This window comes from Pelmatolapia mariae, linkage group LG14 (genome assembly GCF_036321145.2).
Source record: "Pelmatolapia mariae isolate MD_Pm_ZW linkage group LG14, Pm_UMD_F_2, whole genome shotgun sequence".
Lineage (NCBI taxonomy): Eukaryota > Metazoa > Chordata > Actinopteri > Cichliformes > Cichlidae > Pelmatolapia > Pelmatolapia mariae.
The window spans coordinates 7,358,316-7,381,893 of NC_086239.1; the positions used below are offsets into that span (position 1 = coordinate 7,358,316).

Consider the following 23,578-nt stretch of genomic DNA (forward strand, 5'->3'; position numbering starts at 1 on the left):
TTCCTCTACTTCCGTACCATTGATTCATTAATGTTGTATTCTCTCGCAGCTGCTCTATTCCCAGGGTCTGGGCCTGAAAACAGAGTTTGATCTTTGGTTTCATTCTATAATACTGGATGTATTTTTCTTTGAGAGAACTTTGAGAGTGTTTAAACAAGAGAGAAATGTGTTGAAAATGTCGATGCCTGTCTGAGAAAAGTATATAAAGTGTGTAGTGAGGGATTTTACAGCCTTACAACATCTATAATAATTGTAAAAAATAAAGTTCGCTACTTTGTGGACTTCACCTATTGGGGGTTATTTTTTAGAACGTAACACCTGCGATAAAGGAGGGACCACTGTAGTGTAAAGGAGGGCAAATGGAAAGTCCATATGAAACAAAAAGATGCATAGTAGCATAGAGAGATCGATGTTTCTGTCCTTGTGTTAGCATTATGTATGCAATGTTCACCGCATGTTTAAGTCCTCAGAGAAACCTGAACTTACATGCGAAGTTGTATGTGAAACAAGCCTGGGCAGCTATTATCCACTCTGCTCGTGTCTCACAGAAGATAGCGATGTTGGTTTTAGGCCGCTGCCCCAACGCCGCCAGACCGCTGCCCAGATGGGAGGCTGCAGTGAGGGTGTCCTTGTAGGAGAGCCAGTGGTACTCGCCCAGAATTACCTGCAGGGGTGTTGGAAAGAGGGGAGGCCGGAGAAAGACGCATAAACATCTTGCTGTCAAGTAAGAGAAAACTGTTTCCAGTCTCAATGAAGACAAAGTATAAGTGTTACTGGGTTTTATTATCATTTTGTCAAATATACAGGGTTTTATTAAAGGAACAGAGCAAGGAAAAAGATGAATAGTAAGAAACTGAAAGATGGAATGATGCAAATCTATTATCTCCTTAAAAAAAGCCACTGAACTGTTGCAAAGCCCTGCTCCTGTGTCCCATCCCACAGTCACATGCTTGGCCTGTTCCTTATTAAGAAGTCACAGGAAAGGGAGCAACTGTCCACTGTTGCCAAACAGAAGTACTTCCTCTTGCTGTCATTCTCATGCTGCTGCATGTCACGATCGTCAGCTGCACGAGAGAAAGATAAGCATAGGCTTCTGGATATTCTCTTCACCACTCACACATTATGATCAGAGAGCTTCCTGCACATGTATTAGTGAGCTTATACCGGCTCCTAATGGTTAATAAATGTCAGTGCACATAAGCACGCAGAAGGACACAGAGCCACAGTGACTACACGGTGCTGTTTTCCACTGGTTGGGAACAATAGCTAGCTAAACAGCCTAATTATGCACTATTGCAGCAATAAGTGTTTCAACAGTGGGGATTCAATGGATTACAGGGATCAGGCCACTGGGTTTAATGAGGTAATTCACAAGTAACATAAACACCTAACTGTGCAGGCACACTGAAGAAGAAAACATATAGCCAAAAATCTTGAAAGCAGAAGTCTTCTTCCTTTCTTTCTGCTCCAATTTACACTAATTCTGGATTGATGACAAATACTTTTTTTTTACTGTTTTGATTTTGCTACTTCGTATTCATACTCTATCCTCTGTCCTAACATTTGCAAGGTTGAAGGAAATAAGTGGTCTAGTAGACAAACAAGCTGTCAGCTGAAAGAGTAGCAGCATCTGGAAGTGGATTTTGAACATTTTAAACATTAACAAGAGGTTTGTCTAGACAGCAGGCCAAGAGAAGTCACAGAGGAACATTTTGAAGACATTTGGAATTTTACAAACTTTATTTTTTAGAATATGAAAAATGTCTAGCCTCCTCTTTTCCTCATTAGTTTCTGCTTGCCTATCGATTGACATCTCAGAATTCTTCTGCTCTTTGCCCAGTCCCTATCAGAGGCTTCCTTACACTGACTGACACCCTGTCCAATATGGCTATGCAATCTCTTGCTTATTATCCAATGGATGTGATGTTTTCATATCACACCATAGAAATCCACACATTGAGTGATAACTCTCTAAAACTATTGTCTTACAAATACACGATTGAGCCACAGCGTTGCACAGCGTTGCACTTGAATAACAGGATCCTTCAATAATAAACAGTAATCTGCAGATGAAAATAGTTCACAACAAAAGCTCTTTTTAGTCTAGAGTGAGTAACTTTTATTAAAAGCTACACTGCATAGCTGGTTTTCAGGTATTCGTCCTAAATACATAAAAGATGTTTTTTTAAATGTGAGGTTGGGGGCTGAGAGCTGGGCCTGTTAGATTTAAAGAAAAGGTGCCATGTATTTCAATGCTTTGCTTTAACAGGCACGTTGCTAACATAACTCACACTAGATAAAGAAATGAGGCAAAGCTTGTTTAAACAAGCTTTAAATGAGATCAAAGGTTTGCACGCTGGGTATTAATGCAGTTCACAGATCCATACCACAGTCATTATGAAAATATGAATTATAACTGAACTACTGTCGATGCACTTTTCCTACATGGAGCTACACACAAAGGTGTTTATGGGTTGTAATTTAATATCTTCTATGCTATCCCACATGGGAAAGAAATTAATAAAAATGGTAAATATTCATCCGTTGGATATATATAAAACTTGTGTTTTATATATACGGTACCTTTCATAAGACTATTATGTCTCACATTTCCTGACAAATCCTGAAATTGTACCCATTTTACTTATTTCAAAATCAATATTTTTATTCTTGCACTCTAGAGCAGCTTTGTATGATTCAACGAATGCAATCCTTCCTTTTTCCACCGTTCTCCCGGCTCTAGATGCAACTTCCAACCCCGCACCTTGCAACTGCATAGTGAGTCTTTCAGTTTCAGTCCCACTTCTAATATCACTCTCTGTGCACCTTCTTATGCTATTTCTATTACCCCATTTGTAAGCAGACATACTTCTTAACTTTAAATGCTGTTTGCAGCTGCATACTTAAGGGACAGATAAACGTGTGTAGTCCTTTAAGTACCTGTAATAGAATGTTGGATAGCCCCTTTTTAGCTACACTGCTACTACAACACAACATTTACTGCCTCACTTCCGTATCATTTTTTACCTTCTTGAACACCTTCCCGTTGCTTTGTCGCTCATCTTCCTCGCTAATCACCTCTCTTGTCCCAAGGCAGTCTCTGTGGGGGAACCTCATGGCTGCGTACTCGAACATCTTATCCAGTGTGTCCACTCCCGGATGTAGAGATGTGACCAGCTTCTTCATTGAGCTCACTGCTCGGTATGGTCCCTCTGGTTGTCCCAGGACCGAACGAGCTTTGGCTCTCTTGGCTCTCTCCTCCTCTGAGCCGTAGAAACTCCCGTCAGGTCTGGACACCCAGCTAAGGAGGTAGGAAGGTAGAAAGGTGATGACGGTGTAGATCCACACCATGAGGTGGAAGAGGAGCAGCAGCATGGGGTTCAGGTCCTCTTTCAGCTTCATCTTGACAAAGCTGTGACAAGCAGAGAGGAGAGAGCGGGGAAGAAGTGCCTGCTCGTGCTGGTTCAGTTGCTCCCTTGTTTCTTCTGTTGCCTTCTCAATTCTCCCTTTCTGCTAATGCTATGCCCACAGCTCTGCAATACTCCTAAAAAACATATTCATAACATGGCATTAGAGGAATTTTTTAAACTAGTTTCAAAATTATGCTTATGTCTACAACACTCCTGTGGTTTTCCAAGAGATTCATTCTGAAACTGAAACAAAGCACTGTCTCACATGTTCTCACTGATAGTAAAGCAGAAGCTTGTTATTATGTTATTGGCAAGAGATGGTGTTACACACCGACTCTCTTACTCAAATATTCCTTCCCCGCCCTGCAACTCCTGTGTCCGGTGCACTCACGCCAAAGAAGAGAGCACATCAGTCAATGTCAGTCACTGTTAGTGTCGAAGACAGCAAAACAACACAGACAGATGAAGGGGTGAGGAAGGAGACCAGAGAGGAAATATAAGGAGAAACAAATCAAAAAGGATGGGGACATGTAGGAAGAAGTGAAAAAAGTAAAAAGGTCAGCTATAACAGACATAAACTACACTAAGTGTGAGGTTTCTGAAAGTCTACATGTGGGCTGTGTGACAGGATTCAAGCAACTCAACAGAAGGAGACAGCCAAGTCAGGAGCAGATAAGAACAGGGAACAAGCTATAGCTCAAGAATCCACCCGTTAAACTCCATGATGTAAAATTTAGAGAGAATGTGATGAGGTTTGCGCAGAGGGACTACCTCACATCTACTTCACTGGGTAAAAGGTGGCTGTATTATGTGTGCGTATCTTTGAAATTTCACCTCATCCTTCTTCAGACACACACAGAACAGATATGCACTTGGTGACGGAGACTGTAACCTACAGAAGATGAGTTTGGGAGCTATCCAGAGTCCTGAACAGAGATTAGCGTTAAGGTTATCTTACAGACTTCCTGGTAAGTGTAGTTCCCTATAACCCATGAAGGCAATTAGGCAACATTATTATGTCAATATAAAGGCGCCTTAGCAATAGGTACCAGTTAGGTACAGTATAAAGTGCCGATATCTAATTTTCGAGGCAGATACAGAACCTGGTCAATGACCTAAAAAATAATAGGTTCAGCATGAATGTTTATTTCATACCATGAAGGAAAAAGCAAAACATTAAGTGAATTTTGAGTTGAGATTATTTTGCAATTTAAAAAGCCTACGTTGACTGAAATCTTACATTATCCTATCAATGGGATTTTTTAAATTATCTGAAGCATGTAGTTGTAGAAGAAATCAGGACGTGTTTTCATTCATCTGAGTTTAAGACCAGATTTTTTTAATGTCCTGATACACAAAACCTCAGAATTTAAAGAGAGCTTACTTTAATGTTTACCATCACTCTATATACCGAAAACTAAATGTAAATTTGCCATCAAAGAGGCACAGAATTAGGAGTGCACTGACTGGTTTTAGTACAGAATGTTGAGGATGAGTCACATTAAACAGTTTCTTTTGTCAGTGTTACATACGCCCGTGTTTCTACTGTACATACATTGACTATACATTGACTTTCTCACAGTTGGACTTTTTAGTGTGTGTAATGAGAGAAACAATGATTTCAAATTTGGGGTGAGAAAACAGGAATGGTAAATAAAACTAGTTCCCAGTATAACCAAGCAGTTAAAATGTCTTCATCTCTATTAATAATTACAGTGATTCAAGTAAATTAAATGTCATGCCAAGCTGTAGAAGAATGTCCCATTGACTCTGAGACACCACAGACACCAGATCACGATTACTGTGGATTACTAGGATACCCACACCCAACAGCTGAATAATATGACGATCTGGCTGTTAGGTGTGGTGACTGAGCTGGAAAAATGCTTATCTTAAAACTGTCATCACTACTGGCAACCACTTAACCACTTGTTGATACAATATGAGCATGATGTTATATTTACCAAGGCATTAAACTAGTGATGGAGACTATAACCCTATCAGTAAAGTACAACAGTTTAAGTGAGCTATTTTCATAGACTGTAACCATACACTATACGATCAGAGAATCAGCCCCCTCTTTGGTTTTAGGCTAGTTAACACTTTTTGATAAGCTGTTTTCGCTACTCAGCTCTGTGCTATATTATGTATTATTTTGTTATTACACATCTCTTAGTTTCTGGGTTAATAAGGTTCTTAAGGTATTATTTACGGGCACCACTATGACAAATAACCATAATGTATATTGATGTTTCTATTCAGGCCATCGGCCGTCTTTGCAGCTGCGCAGCTAAAATAACACCGTCTGTCAAAACAGCTTGTGTGTGTGTGTGTGCGCGCACATTCGCACTCTACAACAGTCCGTTTTAGCAGCAGTAATTTATTATTCATAGGAGGAAGAGGCTCATCTTGCCGCTTCACATTGTTCCCCCACCTCTCAAAAAAATTGCCCGCTGAAAAACACACACACTGTGCCCACCTTCCTCCTGTACACACCCATCCCACAAGTGTCCCTTTGAGACTCATAAATAAATCAAAGATTTTACCAGCGCTGCTCTCCAAAACTACCATCTGTTCCCTGCAGGACATGGACTCCTTTCTCTGCAGCTCTGTGGTTCTTCCTGGTGTCTCGTTACCCAGCAAGGACGCCCTGCTTCATCACAGGATGCTAAAGCTTACCAAAACTGTACCTTGGTGGAACACAAGTTTTACCCCATCACTCTTCAGTGTTCGTTTGTTGGCCCCACTGTCCCATTTGTCATTTTTCTTTTGCTCAAAGCTGAGCTCAAGGAAATACAGACAATGGATGAGCAGCACTGTGCTAAACAACCTATTAAACAAGAGGAAAAAGATTTAGGAAGGCATGGTGCTGGCAGACTACAACTTCTTCCACTGCTGCTCAGTGTCAACAAGGAACAGATGGCTTAGATCTCCTGTAAAATATCAAATAATTTCCACTATCTTCTGCTAGTTGTTAAAAATGACTCCTGACTTCCATTAAGCAATAAAGTTAAAATCTGTTTTTCTTCTGAACTCAATGACTCTGTCCTTCACTTTGCTTCAACTCATTCAGAGGGTTTGACACATTTTATACCATGGCAGAGGTTAAAGGCCCAGTGATTTATGTTTTAATTTAGTTTAGTTCTAATGATACAGTGCTTTTATTGTAGTGGATTTTTTAAAAATTGAGAACATTTAACAAAGAGATTAAAAAAAATTGAGAAAGTTTAGCAGGATAGACCTAGACGTACTGAATTTTACTCCAGAAAACACAATGTCACCCCGTCATGTCTTTAGAGATCCCTTACTGCTAAACAGTAACATCTTTTAAACTTCACAGCTCTAGTTAGTATCAGAGTTCAGCTGCTTTGGCTTTGGTCAGGACTTTGAGGTCAGTTGGCATCTTTCTGTCACTAAAATAGGAGCAATAAATATTTGTTGGGAAGCTTTTCTTGTTGGCTTATCTCTTCCCTTCTCTCTCTCACACACACAGTGTCAGTAGAGGAAAGAAATTGTGAGAGTGTGACCATGAAAGTTTGCATACTATGCCCTACAAAGCACGTTTCATAGCTGTTGTTTGTTCTCACATTTCTGCTTTTTTTCTAGTGTCTGAAACATGTATGTGTGAAAATTATGAAAAAAAAAAAAAAAGAAATCGTGAAGGGGTGATACTATTTTACAGCACTGTTCTTCCTGTTTGGGGGGGGGGGTGATGGGGGGAGGGGTTATAAAAAGTCTCTGTTTGTTTATACAGATTTTCCTTGCTTCTTTGTGGACATCTGCTTAGCGCTCATAAGATTCCCCTGTGCCTGATCATTTTCACCTTTGTTTACCTTATCAGTTCTCCATTTGCTCTTTACTTGTTCCTCTTTTGCTCTCTGTTTTTTAGAATCCTGCTGTGGTTTTGAAGCCCTTTGGACTTTGTGTATCTCAGCTATTAAAGGTTCATCTTTTGCGATTTAACATCCCTCTGCATCCTACATTTGCAGACCCTCACAAACCTTTACAGAGGAGTAATACTCCCATTTTGAAGGCTAAAAAACATACAATATCCAGCATTGTTGCATCTTGAACAATATTTAAAACTTAACAGTGGTTAGTGCTATTGTGTGTGTTACCAGGTACCATTAGTTAGTTTGCGCAAGGGCAGAGAAAGGACCTGATAACTTCACTACATTTCCAAAAAAACCAGTGAGTTCCACTTGACGCCTTCAGAATCAGTTAATTTTTTATATGATAGCTTTAGCGTATTAAACGAAGCCATTAAAAACATTACACAATACAAATTTTATTTTGAAACAGAAGGATGAAGATGAGCCTGGTATCAAAATGTACCTTTGAAATACTTGTTTAGGTCCAGCCACTTGCCCACTGCATTTTTCGCACTGCCCAAATGTGTCGAGGCAACTGTTGCTGTGATTTGGCGCTACATAAATAAAATGTAATTCAATTTTTCAGCCCTCAAAATTGAACGTAAGATATCTTCATGGACACATACAGGCTAAAAAATGTTGGAAAAAATAAGGCAGTTTAAAAAGTACCAAGTTGCACCCCAAACCTATGTGCTTATAGGCTTCATAACTCATATTATGAAGGTCAGATTTCACTTGGCTACATTAAATATACTCAAGTTAGCATAAAGAAAAGATTGATGGTCCTGGTTCTACATCACTAACTGCCCTAAATAGCCATTTGCTGACCATAAGACAGCATCCTGACCTACTGATAGTTTAGAAGAGGCTTTTCAAAAGTTACAACCACATGCAGCCTAATTTACACACCAGCTCCACTATGTCTTTGCAAAAAAAAAAGAAGGATCAAGAGTCTAAACTGCGAAACTGCAACCAATAACAAGGCTGGCTCTAATCTCCTGCATTCAAGAATGGGTATACATAACATGTAGACTAATGGTTACTGAATAGTTAGCTTTATGCAACAGCGAGAGCTTTGCAGGCAGTCTCCACTCACTGAGTTAATCACTGGATTAATTGAGTAATATAGTGGTACGGTCTACGTAGTGGTGGGGTGAGTCGGCATGTGTGTGCGCCTGTGTGTGCGTGAGGGAATCTTTGCTTCCTCAGGAGATGGCGTGAATGGGGTCTTTTGTGTGCACACGTCACAGTGCTTACACCCACTCGGCTAAGCAGGCGGCCTCGAAACCTTGCAGAAACTTTAACAAGGACATTGTGGCGAAACAATGCACCGAACGGAAACAATCGGGGTCAGGGTTAGCAAATATAATCCTTGAGCCGTTTGCTGTGTGGGTCAATCGACTCTGAAATGGGGCACCTCAAGGCTAGAGGGTCACACTCTGTGTGTGTGTGTGTGTGTTCCTGTCTAGCTATCTTTGTGAGGACCGAAATCTGCATTGTACTATACTTGTGAGAACCAACAGTCACTTGTGAGGACACACAAACCGGTCCTCACAAATTTGAAGGCATTTAAAGGCATTTTTGAGGCTCAAAATGTGGTTTTAGTGTCAGGGTTACAATTAGGTCATGGTTAGGTTTAGGGTAAGGGTTAGGCATTCATTTTTAATGGTAAAGGGGCTAGGGAAACCATTATGTCAATGAAGGTCCTCACTAAGATAGCTGAACGGGGTTGTGTGTGTGTGTGTGTGTGTGTGTGTGTGTGTGTGTGTGTGTGTGTGTGTGTGTGTGTGTGTAAAAAGAAATAGGATATGAGGTTCGTTCGTATGTTTGTGTTTGGTTTGAGGGCCCAGATTTAAAATAATGACACAATCAAAACAAATGAAGTGTGATTTCAACAAGAGTGAAAGCACAAAACACAATTGCTTGGATTATGCGGCTCAGACTGCAGCTTTACTCTGCTGGTGACACAAACTATTGGCATGAATGCCAATCAACAACTTATTTCTTTCTCCGATATGAGCTTAGAGGGTGTTCACAGTTAAGCAGAAAAATCACAGTAAATTTAAATAAAAATCCTTGTTTCCCCTCCGTACCCAGCTTTAGATGTGTTTTATAACAGCACAATGAAGTAGACTAGTGTCTTGGCTTGCAGGAAGGAGTGTGTGTGTGTGTATGTATGTGTTTGTGTCTGTGTGTCTGTGGGTTTGCTGATCACATCGGACCATCCCCTGCAAGACAACAGCGTCTCTGTCTCTAGGTACAGGAGCACTCTAAAGGACCTGCATCATTTGATAACTGCCACCACAGGCCAGTTCCCCTCAGCTGTGTAAATAGAAACTAAAAGCGGCCAGCAGGTTGGGATTGTACGTGTTAGAGCAAGGATTGTGGTGAGGTTGACACACTTTCCGCTCTGGGCCTTTGAGTACAACAAATGTTCTTTTAAAATGTGCTCCACTTGTCTGCTTTTCATAATTGGGTAAATGTGAATACCAAAGGAGAGATGGAAAAGGGACATTTATAAAAGTTTCCACGTCAAAAAAAATTAAGACTGTAATAAGCTGACCAATATTAGCTCATGAAGAAATGTTACAAAATTATTTTAAGGAGCATGAATCATTCCTTATTAAGGCTTAAGAGTGAGGCCAAAGACATGTTGTGTAATTTCAATGACTTTATCAGTTCAGTGGGCTCAGCAGTGAGCCACAGATGTTCCAGCTGCAACATTCAACACAAACCAGTTACCGTCAGTTACACTTCCGGTTTCAAATTCTAAAGTAAAACACTTTGGTGGTAATGCCCACATTTCATTTAAGAAGAAAAATTAAAAAACAACAACAATAAAAACAATAATTATGGGCATTATTTATCTTTACCTGCAACGAAACAAGTCAGGAAGCTAATAGCAAAACTGCTATTTAAAATACTTAGTACATAAAATCCCCCCAGTCACTGGCTCTTTTATTTGGCAGGCCTCTAAGTTAGAACCAAATATTTAGAACATGTGACATTCAACATCATTTAATAAACCCCTTAGACCTGTTTTTGTTTTTAGACGCATAAAGTTTGTTACTTCCAGAGTAGTCTTCATTTTTTAGTGTAGCTTGACGGTGCCACAGCATCCTGTGTGCTCGTCACAAAACGACGGGGAAACTTACCGGTAAATGTTTCTGTTAGTTTATCGCCGACACGTCTTCAGTGTGTCTGTGCTCAGGCTCTGTCTGTGACGGCTCCGTTCATATGTTCATCCATCGGCTCTCACTCTGCCTGCTGATGCTGTGCGCTGCACGGTCCGGAAGTGACACGCGCGCTGTGTTGTTGTACGGGGACGACTTGGATGGCGGGTTGGGAGGGAGAGGATGGGGATTCTTTGAGTTATGATTGGACTCGCGGAGGTGGCGCGTGCTAGGGGCCGGCCGACATGGAAGGAAGGCTCGACATGACCGCATGGGTTACTGACGGTCACAAAAGAGCAAGATGTCACGAGCACGACACCCGCTCACAAACCAGTGAGCGAACCCCGAATTCACCTTTATAGACAAATTTAAGATTGGATGCTTGTCGCCATGACAACGCGCGGTGTCGAGCTCCTCGGTGATGGGAGATTCTTGCCTGAGTTTTTTGTATATAATCATTAGCTCATGCAAAATAGTGTTCGTATAAACGTAGTTATTTTTATGTGTAAAACCACACAGACAGCGGTTTAAAATCAACCTCTGGGTAATACTTCAGAAAAAGTACACACTGTTAAACAGTAAGGTTTTACCCTGGCATCATCAGAAAAATTTGAAATTTTTTAATGTTTCAGTTAAAGTGTGCTTTAAATCTCTGCATCTTCTTTTTTACCACAACAATGAAAGTCTTATTGAGCCTATTAATGACAAACCTCCCTCTGTGTGAGCGCACTGTAACATCATGACATCAACAACACTGGACTTAAAATCTGTTTTCATTCTATCCTGTACTGTCGTCAATAGATAAGTTAGAAAAAGATAGACAATTCCAGAAAATAATATTTTTAAAAGCTATTATTACTATTATTAAAGGGTCTAAACTTGCCTATGATATGACACACAATGCTAATCTGACATTTCATTGTACTGTATACTACGATATTTCATAGAATGAGTGGTGAAGTTCAAGTGTTTTTAACAACCTGTTTTTTTTATTTTTGTAGAATTCATGAACATCTGTGGAGGGATGTATTTGAATATCTCCAGTGACACTTTTCCTAACCTGGAAGCTGAGAGAGGACTTAATCCTGACCAAGCGACAGATCTCAGTGCTTTGCATAGATGTTACATCCTCCATGCAACAATTCCACTAAGAGAGCAACGCTCATTCTCTACGATCAGACACAAACCTGTCTCTTTCTGCTGCTGTGGTTGAAGCATTGCAAGATAACAGGGAACAGATAAAATAATAAATACTTCAACTTCAGGTAGATTTGTATGAATCCGAAAACTGAAAATCAACTCTATTACCTATTTGCTTTTTGTCCAGGTGTATGGAATGGCAGTGCGATTGTTATGTCTGTACTGAATAATGCTATTTTAATCACGTAAAGTAAAATTGACTGACTTTATGTGATTAGGAGACTGAAACAACATTGTACATGTTTCTCATCATATCTACTTTGCAACAAGTTATTCTTTACTTACTTTGAACAATGTTCGTCAAAAAATCGAATCAGGTTTGATGACTAAAGAGTCGACACTTAAACACTTTAGAGTGGACATTTCTATATGGAAAACTGTAATCTTTCATTCTGAATCATTCTTAGACTTGAAAATATCAAATCAAATCAAATCACTTTTATTGTCACGTCACATGTGCAGGTACACTGGTACAGTACATGTGAGTGAAATTCTTGTGTGCGAGCTTCAGGTCATCCAACTTAGATTGCTTTTGAAAGTATCATTGCAATGCGTTCTCTGTTGATTTGATTAGACACAGACTGAATATGTTTGCAAGCAGCAAATATATGATCATGTGTTTGCTTCAGTTCTCTCCGGGTACTCAAGGTTCCTCCCAGGTTCCTCGCAGGTCCAAAGACATGCAATTAGTGAGGTTAGGTTCATTGGTCCTGGGCCTGTCCAGGGCATACCCTGCCTGCTACCTGTGGTAGCTGGGATAGACTCCAGAATCCCACACCCACCCCACCCTGCGTGATGGGAGTGCATCACTACTAGTCAAATGTTTCTTCACACTCATCCCTTTACTGTAGTGTTTTCAGTCAGCCCTCAAAGGGTTCTCTGTCCTTTTTGACATTTGAATTCATTATTTTGAACTAGTTCACATACTACTACTCTTTTTCAATACATTTTTCTTCTCTGAAATTATTTAATCTGACTTTCGCCTTGGGCTCCGACAAACAGTTTTCTCCTCAGTGTTACAAATAGTAGTGCATTTTGTTTTCTATGAGAGAACTTGACTCTTATTTGCTATGCTATCTGTCCTGTCAGTGGTGCTTTTTTAAATGTTTCATATATGTTAAGACAGAAAATGAAGAAAAGTACTATTTACTATGTAAATAGCATTCATTTTTAATTACATTATCTTCTTTAAAGTATAATATTACTTTCTCTCATTAAAACAACTCATAATATTTGTGACAAATGTGAAAAAAAATATGAACAACAGACATCAAATTTATACAACGCAAGTAAGTTATATTTATAATTCAGGCTAAAAATGAATGAAATTGACCTCTGTTGAAATGCCAGATATTTGTGATTTTACATTAATGAGACCACAATAAATAATTTTAAAAGTTTTCCCGTCTTTAATGTGACCAATTGAATTGGATTTTTCAATTAAATTCTATTTATGTGGAACCAAATCACAACAGCAGCCACCTGAGGGTGCTTTATATCAAAAGGTTAAGTGCAGGATAAAACCTCCAGGAGAACCAGGCTCAGGGAGACGCAGCCATCTGCCATTGTAGAATAAACCTGCATAAACTGCATAAGTTCATAATAAGTTGCATAAACAGTTTACATCACCAAAAGAGCACCATACCCTTGGTGAAGCATGGTGGAGGCAATATCGTGGTTTGGGGTTGCTTGTCTTCAGCTGGAACTAGGTCTTTAGTCAAGGTGAAATGAATAGTTCCAAATACCAGTCAATTTTGGACGAAAACCTAGAACATGTTTTTTTTTTTTTTTTTTTTTTTTTTTTAATTTTCTAGTCTTACCATTTTCAGAAGTGGTTTGGCTTCTTTTTCCTCAAAATCCTCCAAGTCCCGAAGCCTTCAAAAGAAAAAACAGAGGTTTTCTCTTAGCATTTACACTTCATCACAAACAGAGTTTCAGGTGTGAGGTGGATGGTCTGTAGGTGTCACAGTAACTTACTGCTCTCTGAGTGTCTGTTTGCTCTTCTCCACCAAAAACTCCCCCAAATCTTCAGCAGTGATGTGTGATAGGATTTTGTTTTCCTTTTGAAGTCTAAGGAACTCCATCATCATTGCAATCTAAATAAAAAAAGGAGACATTTAAACCACCACCACTCTCAGGTCCTCAGAAATGATCTCATATCAGTCACTCATGTCAGTTTTGGTTTAGATGGGTGTGGTCTCACATAAGCCCTGTAGCCCGGAAGATGCCAGCAGATCTTCAAAGCTGTGTTGTAAATGGGCGTGTTGAACAACACCTGCCAAAGAAATAAGAAGTTACTCATTCTTACTTCAGCTGATTCTCAGTTTCTCAGCTTTTAAAACTACATCAAATTCTTTAAACTGTTGAAATGCAGTAAAAATAAAAACTGTAACATACCCTGATGGGTTTGTACATTCCTCTACTTGCTTCCATGTAAATGTTGCTGTTGTATCACAGTCGGGAACAAAAACTGTCAAATACTCTCCAAAAATTGCGTAATGTAAAACTCTGAACTCGATGGTTTCTCTTGTGCAGATGAGCTGTTCTTAAAGTCTGTTGCAGATATACGAATGCGGAATTCTAGAACGGTCAATATGGAAACACTTGATACAGGTTTCAGGTTATTAAATTATAAGAAAATGCTATTTTGCGCTACATTACACTAAACTTTATTTACAGTATCATATAAGTAAATAAGTGTAGGCTGCAGCTGTCCTAAGGTCACTCCTGTGAAAAGATGCATAAAAGCTGGTGAATCAGAAAAAAAGCCTGCAGCATCATCATGTCCTTTCATATTATTTGCCTGCTTATCTCCATTTTCCTTCTGTAGATGTAAAACACTGGACTGTGGAGGGGGCTAATGCATAAATTTGAAGCCTGACAGCATGTGGTATATATTATATTAAAACAGCCCAGAGGGAGAGACCTCTGTATAATCTGTAGAGTCTAAAACACAATAATAATGATAATAATAATAATACCCTAAATAATTAAGTCAGTCTTAGTTACTGATTGCGAATGATCCAGACCCCACACAATGCTCGGGTGATTGTTTACTTTTGCTCTACTGCACACAATGGTCTTTGGTTCGGGATCCATTCTCAGTTAGGCCAGCTTTCCAGCGGACCTCAGGTGTCACTCCTCTCTCTTAACTCCCCGGCGTCACTAAAGAAAGGAAGAGTATTCGTTAGGCAAATGACTTCCACCTGCCCCCTCAGCCTCCCTGGCACTTATGGAGAACCACAAGAGCCGCACACATCGAAATAAAGAATTCTGTTATAAAATAATGAATTGTAGAATAAATTCTCCATTTGTAAATTCATTTTCGAATTCATTTTTTAAATCACTTTGTTTAAAGACTATTTTTAAATACATTTTTCAAAATTAATTATTAATCCACCAATAAATGTTTTAAATCGAAAATGAATTTCACAAAATAATTAAAGCCTCAATAAAAACCTCTTTTCAAAAAACATTTTTGAATTCCAAATTAAAAAACTGATTTTAAAAATGTTTTTTAAAACACAATTTAAAATGATAATTCCATTCCTTACTATAAAATCCATTTCCCTTTCCTGTTTGCTCACAGATTAGCTCACAGGTTAACTATTGGATGAACTCCGCGATTAGCGACTTCATTTTAAAAATCCTGCTGCAATGCAAATTAGCCACACCGTGGGATGTAAGGAGTTCTCTGATTGGTTGGACAAAAACAGCCTGGCTACCTGGATTTTTCTATGCTGCTGTTTACTATGGAAGAGGATCAGGGGTCCGTTCTTCGTACCTCGCTAAGTAAGTTAGCCGGATTTGATTGTTGACGATTTCGCGTGATCTTGGATCATTCGGTTCTCCGAAGCTCATCCGGGACTTGCTGTCATAGCAACAGATCCGTAAGCGTAAACCTGCTTGGGAGCAGGCTTACTTTATGTAAACAGGATTAGATCGCGGCCACTCAGGTATGTCCGCTTCAGTTATACGAAAGCAACAGTGATATTTCTCCACTGTTTTTCCATAAATAAATATTATCAATGTAACTAAAGATAATGCAGTATTTGATTCTTTTATTGATGTCATACAGATACATACAGGTCATTTCCTAAAAAAAGGGAAATGTACTATTAATCATTCTATGTCATGTATTTGATTATTTCAGATGTAATTCATATTTTAGAGTAGTAATAGTAAATTACTTCGTGTAATCAAGATGAGAGACCACGACTATAAAAGCGAAGGTGGATTTGGGAAGTCTGTCGCAGCCATGTCCTGTCCGTTTGTACGCGAGCAACCCATTGCGGAAGGTGCAAGATTGATAAGGATAGTCTTCAGAATTCAGCGTATATTGCGGGATAGACAGGATCCTTTAGCTCAGCGCGACAGTGTGCTCATAGAGAGATATCGCTTTTTTTGTTATTTACTTAACTCTCTCTCTCTCTCTCTCTCTCTCTCTCTCTCTCTCTCTCCCAACTTACTGTGCATGCTTCAGTCACCCCTTGCATGGGAACAGGTAAAAGTGATGGAGTGTTATGTAAAACTACACACAAAAAAACCCACAATGTCAATAAATGTCACGGTACAAACAGCCGGGGTGTGACGAGGGGGTGCAGGACCACCACCTGTCTTTATTTGCTCTGCCCTTTTCTTGGTTGCTGTTATAAACAAACAAACAGATTATTGCAGGGTCTCTTTTCAAGAGACTAAAAGCAATATAAGTGATAAATATTACCATTCTGTGGAATATTCTTATATTTCACTTTTACTTGTTCCCATGTTCTAGTGGGTCCTGTTGTGGCTCTAATGTGAAAGAGGATATGATGTAATATAATATAATGTGGTATAATATAATATCACATGATATAATGTAATATCATGGATCACTTACGAGTTTAATTTGTCAGCAACTTTCTGCCAGCCCTCTCTCCTTGCTTTTGCAGCCTTTGCAGTGTTCCCCTGCGTTTTAATTAAACTCTGAAACTCCTGAAATCCTTCAATCAAGAGTTCTTGCTCTGCTGCCGTAAAATACTGAGCGCGCTCCTTCGACATCTTCGCCGACCAATCACAGGGTTGCCGATCAATGTTTCTACTATCGATGCGTAGCCCCTTTTAAGCCACCCAGTGATCTCAGATTACTTCATCCAGCTATACAAATCGTCAACAACAGGTGTGTTCGGAGAACCGGATTAGCGAGCTCAAAGTTAGCGCGATGATTTGATCTTGGATGTGTCATTTGATCTTGGATGTAGTAAGCGAGGTACGAAGAACGGACTCCAGGGCCATGAAAAAAAAATGGGCAAGTTATTTATTTGATTTTCCATAATGCTGACAAAAAAGCCTGAATTCTGACTTTAATCTCAGAATTCTGACTTTTTCCCCAGAGTTCTGGAAAAGAAAAGAAAAACACGTGTCTACTTTTATTTCTTTTTATGGTAGCTTTAATCCTCTTCCGTAAAATTGAAGTTTGCGTTGAAAAACGGTTCATTACTGGAAGCTTTTCAACACAGTGCAATCTGGTGACATCTGGTGGCCAAAAATATGAAGAGCAGCTTAAACTACAAAATAAAATGAACGGCTTCATTACGACTGCCCACTCTACAGTGGAGTTCACAATTCTGTCTGATATTGGGCCACAATAGATGAAAAATACGTGTGTGTGTGTGTGTGTGTGTGTGTGTGTGTGTGTGTGTGTGTGTGTGTGTGAGCAAGGAACAAAAACAAAGGAGATAAGGGGGATCATGAAAATCATTAAAAGTGAGGTTTTATTAACAAGACATATAACTTAAGGGGCTAAGAAAGATCAAGCTCTTCTAAAAAATGTATGCAATTTAGTTGCCTGGGGCTTATTTATTAGCTTCAGTGATTTACACAACAGGTGTAGATCACCTGTTGTGATCAGTGTAATATTTCAGATAGTCAGAAATATTATAATTCTAAACTGTTTATCGCAAAGTGGGCGATAAACACACAAGAGAAACGGGACTTGCGACAGAAAAGCCGATCAGCTGAACAGTGATCAGTTTTATGATTGAAGTGGTGGTGGTGGTGGGGGTGGGGGGGGAGGCATAGGGGAAGAAGAAGAAGAAGAGATTTTCTTAAGCTTTGTGTTTTTCTTTTAATTCTAGCTGAAGTACGGGACTAATCGCGTTCCTTTTAACCTCAATACGGAGGCAGAGTGGAGGGAAACGGGCTAGTCGACTGCAACGGCGGTGTCCGCTCCACCGGAGTGGTGCCAGGGGGCTTCCTGCTTGAGCCCCCTTTAAGTAATGATACTTGAAAATAGGTTAGGTGCTGCATCGCTTCAGCCCAAGGCTGTTCGGTCAGCACACGCAGTCTGTATAATATTTAAATAAAAATAAATATAGAGGTTTTGACCTTCAGCTTAAAGGAGCTTCGGGTTTTGTTTGTTTGTTTGTTCGTTTGTTTTAACCATAGAACACTATCGCTGGGTGATTTTCACCCGAGCAAATGAGATTGTGCCTTCACCAGGGAAGTCTCAAATGTCCCAGGAATGGGTGTATCAAAGACCAGCTTTCCAGCGTCTTTTTTTTTTTTTTTTTTTTTTTTTTTTTTTTAGGAATTTTTTTTCTTGAATTCCAGATTTTTCTGTAATTTTGGAGCATTATTTTAGCATCCCCCATGACACTTTTTTTCATTTTGTTAGACATGGCACAGTTGAAAGTAAAAGCTGACCACTCTGATTTGTCATGTGTTTGATATTTTTTTGATGACAAGTACTTTTAGTTGGTCATATTATATCGGGTAAAAATCACCCGGCGTTAGTGATTGTGTTACTATTTATAGCGATAGTGTTCTAGGGTTAATATCTTACACACTGTAATACAGTGTGTAAGATACAGTAATTACAGTGTAATTACTGTACTTTTAATTTCTGAAAAGCTACTCTAAAGCTTCAAAACCTATTTGGACAGAACTGAAGTATAAAAGTATGCGTTCCAAAGTGTATGTCGGGGTCCATCGGGTCAGGCGTAAATTCGATTTACTCAGTGTCTTTGGCAAATACATTTAACTTACTAATGTGTATTTTGAAGATGTTCAGCTACTTTCCAGCCTTGAAACTTCTTTTCTGTGTGAACTTCAGCTTTCAGGTGAATGATTCGGTGTATTTTAGTTAAATTTAACAAGTTTCCCAAATATTTCAGCAATTACAGGATTTCAGCTAAAAAATATTCGCGTATCAGCGAAATATTCGCGTATTTCGCACTGCATTTTCTTCAGGGAACGCTTTCTCTAGTTATTATGATGATGATGATTTTTTTATTATTTCTCCATGATTATTTCTCCAGCACGCAACAATGTGTTACAGATTGTTTGAAATAAGATTAAATAGCTAAAAAGCTGTAAATAAATAGCTTAACCTTTTTGTAGTTCTGTGTCCCAGAGCTCAAATGCTGCATTGCAAAAATTGAACAAATATATATCTAAACGTTTTCCTTATGTTAAGAATGAACATAACGGCCTATGTTAAGTTCTAAATAAAGTTTTGTGAGAGTAAAAAAATGAATAGTCACTCAGGCACCTCTGCAGACAACTACAACCGGCTAGTGAGGGTCCTTTTTCCCACGTAGCTGGTGACGATTAGCAGCAAACATGCCGACTGTCGGAGTTAAACGGGATCTTCTGTTCAAAGCTTTGGGTAGAAGTTACAGTAAGTCATATTTACTGTATCTTCCGGTAACCGGTAATTTGCTCGTCTTTTTTCTCTGTTTTTTGTTTATAAACAACAGAGTTAGGTCAGTACATTGTGAACTCACTGTCTGATTGTTAGCAATTTAGCAGCTGCTCATGAACTGTACAGCTAATTTTAACTGCCTTAATTTCTAATTTTTTTAAAGAAAATACCACTTATTTGATGGCGAGTTTATTTCGGTTTATTTATTAATTTATGTATTTTTTGCGATGAGAAAATAGTACTAGTTCATTTCTATCTGCCTGTTGACTGACAGCGTGATTGCATCATTTCCTCCGCTTCCTCCTGTCATTTAAGCCTCTGGGTTTGTTCAGAATCACATTCCTGTCAGCTTTTTCGTTGCCGAAAGTGTCCACCAACAGATTATGTCTGTAATTTTTATTATTTTTATGTTTTGTTGCTATTTTTACTGCATAAAGTATTTAACATCAGTTTTTATCTTTTTTTTTTTTATAATAGTCATTACGTTTGTTTGTACAACGCACATGTTGGACGACAACATCAAAAATTACCGTTTCATATATTTGGAGTGCTGCTTGATTTTCTTGTATTGTTAATGGTAGAGTCTGGGACATGTAATCGATTAGATAAACATTGCCATCCCTCTTACTTTTGCTGTTTTGCTTCCACCACGATTAAATCACACTTCCTGCACAGCTCTCTCTCAGTGTACTTCATGACCAGTATCTCAAACCTGTTTTCTGCATTATTCGCTTTATTTGTTTATTATTCGCTTATTACGCACAAGTCATGTACAGTGCTGCCGGCTGCTGTTTTTGTTTTTGTTTTTCCAAAAATGACCTCCGACAAGAAAGCATAATTTCTTCTGTTTAATACCGCAGGAATTTAAACTTTTTAAAATTATGCCAAATCTCAAAATGCTTGGCTGTGTCTCTAATAAAACATCTAACTTCGCTGTGCTTCACTTCAGCAGCATCGGGTAATGTTCGTGGTTTTCTTCAGTTTTTGATCTACTGCAGAATATTTTTAAGGCAGTTATCTGTTATAAAAAGCCAGGCCAGGAAAATCTCCTTTGTGTTTTTCTGTGTTTTATCCCCAGTTACTTCAATACAAAGGCATCTGCTGTGATGCTTACACCTCTGATGAAGTCTCACAAGTGTCAGTACTGATCAGAATTATAATATTTCTGATTGTCTGAGTCAAAATTGAATTGAATTGAATCAAGACTTTGTGAATCGGAATCGAATCGATTATAGAAATCAGTGAAGATACCCAGCTCTAGTGAGTAGCCTAGGCCCGACAGAAGTGGATGTAGCTGTGGGTAATGAGAAAAGATGAAAAGAACGTTTAATAACTTTTTCATTAAGGCCTGAGCCATCTGAAATTCATAGCTAGTGCTCTGACACGGAGCCATCAACCTCTCAGGTTATGTGTAACATTGGTCCGGAGACGGCATCAGATAATGAGCCTCATACGATCGACTCCGAGCCAGAGCCACTGAAAGTAAAAGGGGGAAAGTGTATACAAAGTATTTCAAAGAGAGTGGCTTGACCAGTTTCTCTTGCTAAGATACAGTAAAGTTGACATCATGATGCACTGCATTTACTGTTGTGAGTGTGGAAGGACCATGGCCGGCAATACTGCATTTGTGACTGGTACTAATACGTTTTAAATTGAAATACTGAAAAAGCACAGTGTATCCAGAAAAAACATTATATGCCGCGATAAATGCACTGCTCAAGTGTCCTCTCTCCCCGCTGCCTTTCAGCGGCAGGCAGCAGCAAACAGGTCGTCAGAGGAGGATGATTAAATTTAACGTTACCTACGAAATTGCCAAAGAGTGCCAAAGCACTTTAAGCACAAGCACTTTTTCAGTAACTTGCCGTATTTTCCACACTATAAGGCGCACTTAAAATCCTTTAATTTTCTCAAAAATCAACAGTGCGCCTTATAATCCGGTGCGCCTTATGCATGAATTCTGGTTGTGCTTACTAACCTTGAACCGATTTTATGTGGTACACAGCGCTCATAAATCTGTCAAAAAATGTTTTAGTACGATTTTTGGTAAGCTACGAAGCCGCACCGCTTGATGGATTGTCGGAGCATTACGGCTAATGTAGTCAGGAGCCTCGCGGAGTAATCTGAGTCCAAAACTCTCTCCGCTTCAGGTCCCAAAGTCAAACGAACACTGTGGCATCACTGAGAGTTAAAAACCATCTAAATTCTTTCATCTTTAATAAAATGATCAGTGTTGCTGCTTTACCAGGTCTAACAATTAAGTTTAACATCCAGGCATCCATGAAAGCAGAATTTATTAAATTTGACAGAGTTCGAAGTCAGCAGGAAGTTAAATGACGATAAAAAAAATATTGTCATAAACAGTGTATTTTGCAACACCACGAAACCAACAATAGCGTATAATTTGAAGCAATAGATGTTTTAATTTCGTCAACTGATACATTTTGCCATATCGCACAGCCCTAGTGCTAACGACAGTAGAGAGGTCTTTGTAGGCACACTTTCTGCAGCTGGAGCAAGTGGTTGCTGGTCTAATCTTGCAGGTGCACCTGTTGCACCACCTTCTCATTTTGTTGGTGGGGTCACACTCTGGTTCAGACTACGGTATCTTGGGATCAATGGCAGAAGCGGCTGATGAGCATCGGGGAGAAGGCCGTCTTGCAATTGTTGAAGTCACCAGCAGTGCCCCAGCTCTTCCAGGATCACTCTTCATTTGTAGGTTTTAGTAGACTACCACTCCTGTGAAGTGGTTTCCACGGGACAAAGGCACTGTATTCCAAGACATCCAGGAGATTGTAGAAAAGAGTCAGCAGCCATCAGCTAGTTTTCCTTCAACAGCTCGAGATCCCAACATCCTGTCTAGGTCATCCATGCTGTACTTGTGCCTACTGATTGCTTCTTGCTTCCAGGCTTCCTCTTTTCCCCATCACTGACTGCTGGTTCCCTGTGTATTGTGCTCAAAAGAAGCACATTCCTCTCTTACTTGGGATACCGCCATGGTAGTTTTGGTGAAGGCAAAGACAGACAACAAAATCTTCCTCTGTTGCAACTGGAGGTAGCTCTGGGTTGTTTCCCCTGATTTTGCCAACCAGAGCCAGTTTTTAATCTGTGGAGTTCCTTTGCCTGGGTGAACGAAGTAAAGATGTTGTCATTGTGTCCTTGGAGCTCCTCTGTCAGTTGGAATCGGAACCCCTTTCCCTTTTTCACTTCTTGGGAACTTCCAGTCTTGTCATCCAACATGTCACATGTTGCTTTCCAATGGGCATTGGATTGTAGAGCCGTTTCTCTTCAGTAGTGGGACCCACATGGTTTTCTCTTCACGAGGCATCCACTCAGTCATCGGCTCCTCGTTCTCCGAAAGTGCTCCTACGTTCTTTGCCATCAGGTGCTCGGCCTCCACCGCTGTGTCTGCAAGGAACCCCCACATAACCCAATCCCCCTGAAGAAGAGGAGTCAGGCACTGGCTAGAACTCGTCATCATGCACTCAGCCTATTTGGAGATTGTCTCCTCATCTTCTGGAGTGGAAGTTTCTTCATCTTGGGTAGATGTCTTTTCTTCAAGAGCAGAAGACTCCTTGCTATCCTTGCTCTCTGACCAGATTGTATAGACACTGCTTGAAGCAGTGATGCCCTTCTTGCCATCTTACCAGAAAAAAATGATCTGGAAGCTGTTAGGCTTACTTATAGCAGTAGCACGGACTGCACCTGCATAAACTTAAGGACAGATTTACAAACAGTGTTTGCTGTTGATTGTGCTGCAGCTTTAGCTGTGAACTCTCCAAAATGTCCTGTGATTATTATTATAATTATTATTATGTTGAGAGTTAATATTTTGGGTATGGTATTTGTTTTTAATGAAAAGTACAAGAGTAAAGGTGCTTTTAGCATTTGCTTCAAAGTTAAGTTTGCTGGGGAAACTAAAAGCTCAATAGCCTGCATCAACATAAATTCACTTCAGCTTATGTAATGTTTGATGCATCATAATTTCTTTCAGTCTGTCTTGCAAATACATATTTCTGCTGCAATGTCATGCACAAACACAAACTATTATCTGACATCCTAAAGATCAAACCTGTGTCAAAATTGTGTCTTTTTTTTTTGGTCCATTGGAGTCTGGTAAGCCATCATACGCCCCTATTGGAAACTAAGAATATTACATGAAATTGCTTGTTTGACTAAAAATGGGTAAATGACGTAACTTAGTAAAAAAACATTAAAAACTACAATTTTCATGTGTTGAGC

At 39.4% G+C, this 23,578-nt stretch overlaps 2 protein-coding genes across 2 annotated transcripts in view; one reads left to right on the plus strand and one right to left on the minus strand.

Annotated features, from left to right (window-relative positions):
* Nucleotides 1–10,570, minus strand: part of acsl3a (acyl-CoA synthetase long chain family member 3a) — a 42,991-nt gene extending 32,421 nt beyond the window's left edge. Inside the window, exons 1-3 of the mRNA XM_063493670.1 lie at nucleotides 10,438–10,570; nucleotides 3,028–3,544; nucleotides 487–664 (exon numbers count right to left, since the gene is read on the minus strand). Coding sequence (XP_063349740.1) covers nucleotides 487–664; nucleotides 3,028–3,402 — 553 coding nt within the window. The 5' untranslated portion in view covers nucleotides 3,403–3,544; nucleotides 10,438–10,570. The remainder of the gene's footprint in view (nucleotides 1–486; nucleotides 665–3,027; nucleotides 3,545–10,437) is intronic.
* Nucleotides 10,571–19,205: 8,635 nt separating this feature from the next.
* The window catches only part of farsb (phenylalanyl-tRNA synthetase subunit beta), a 29,208-nt gene continuing 24,835 nt past the window's right edge, over nucleotides 19,206–23,578 (plus strand). Inside the window, exon 1 of the mRNA XM_063493899.1 lies at nucleotides 19,206–19,315. Coding sequence (XP_063349969.1) covers nucleotides 19,258–19,315 — 58 coding nt within the window. The 5' untranslated portion in view covers nucleotides 19,206–19,257. The remainder of the gene's footprint in view (nucleotides 19,316–23,578) is intronic.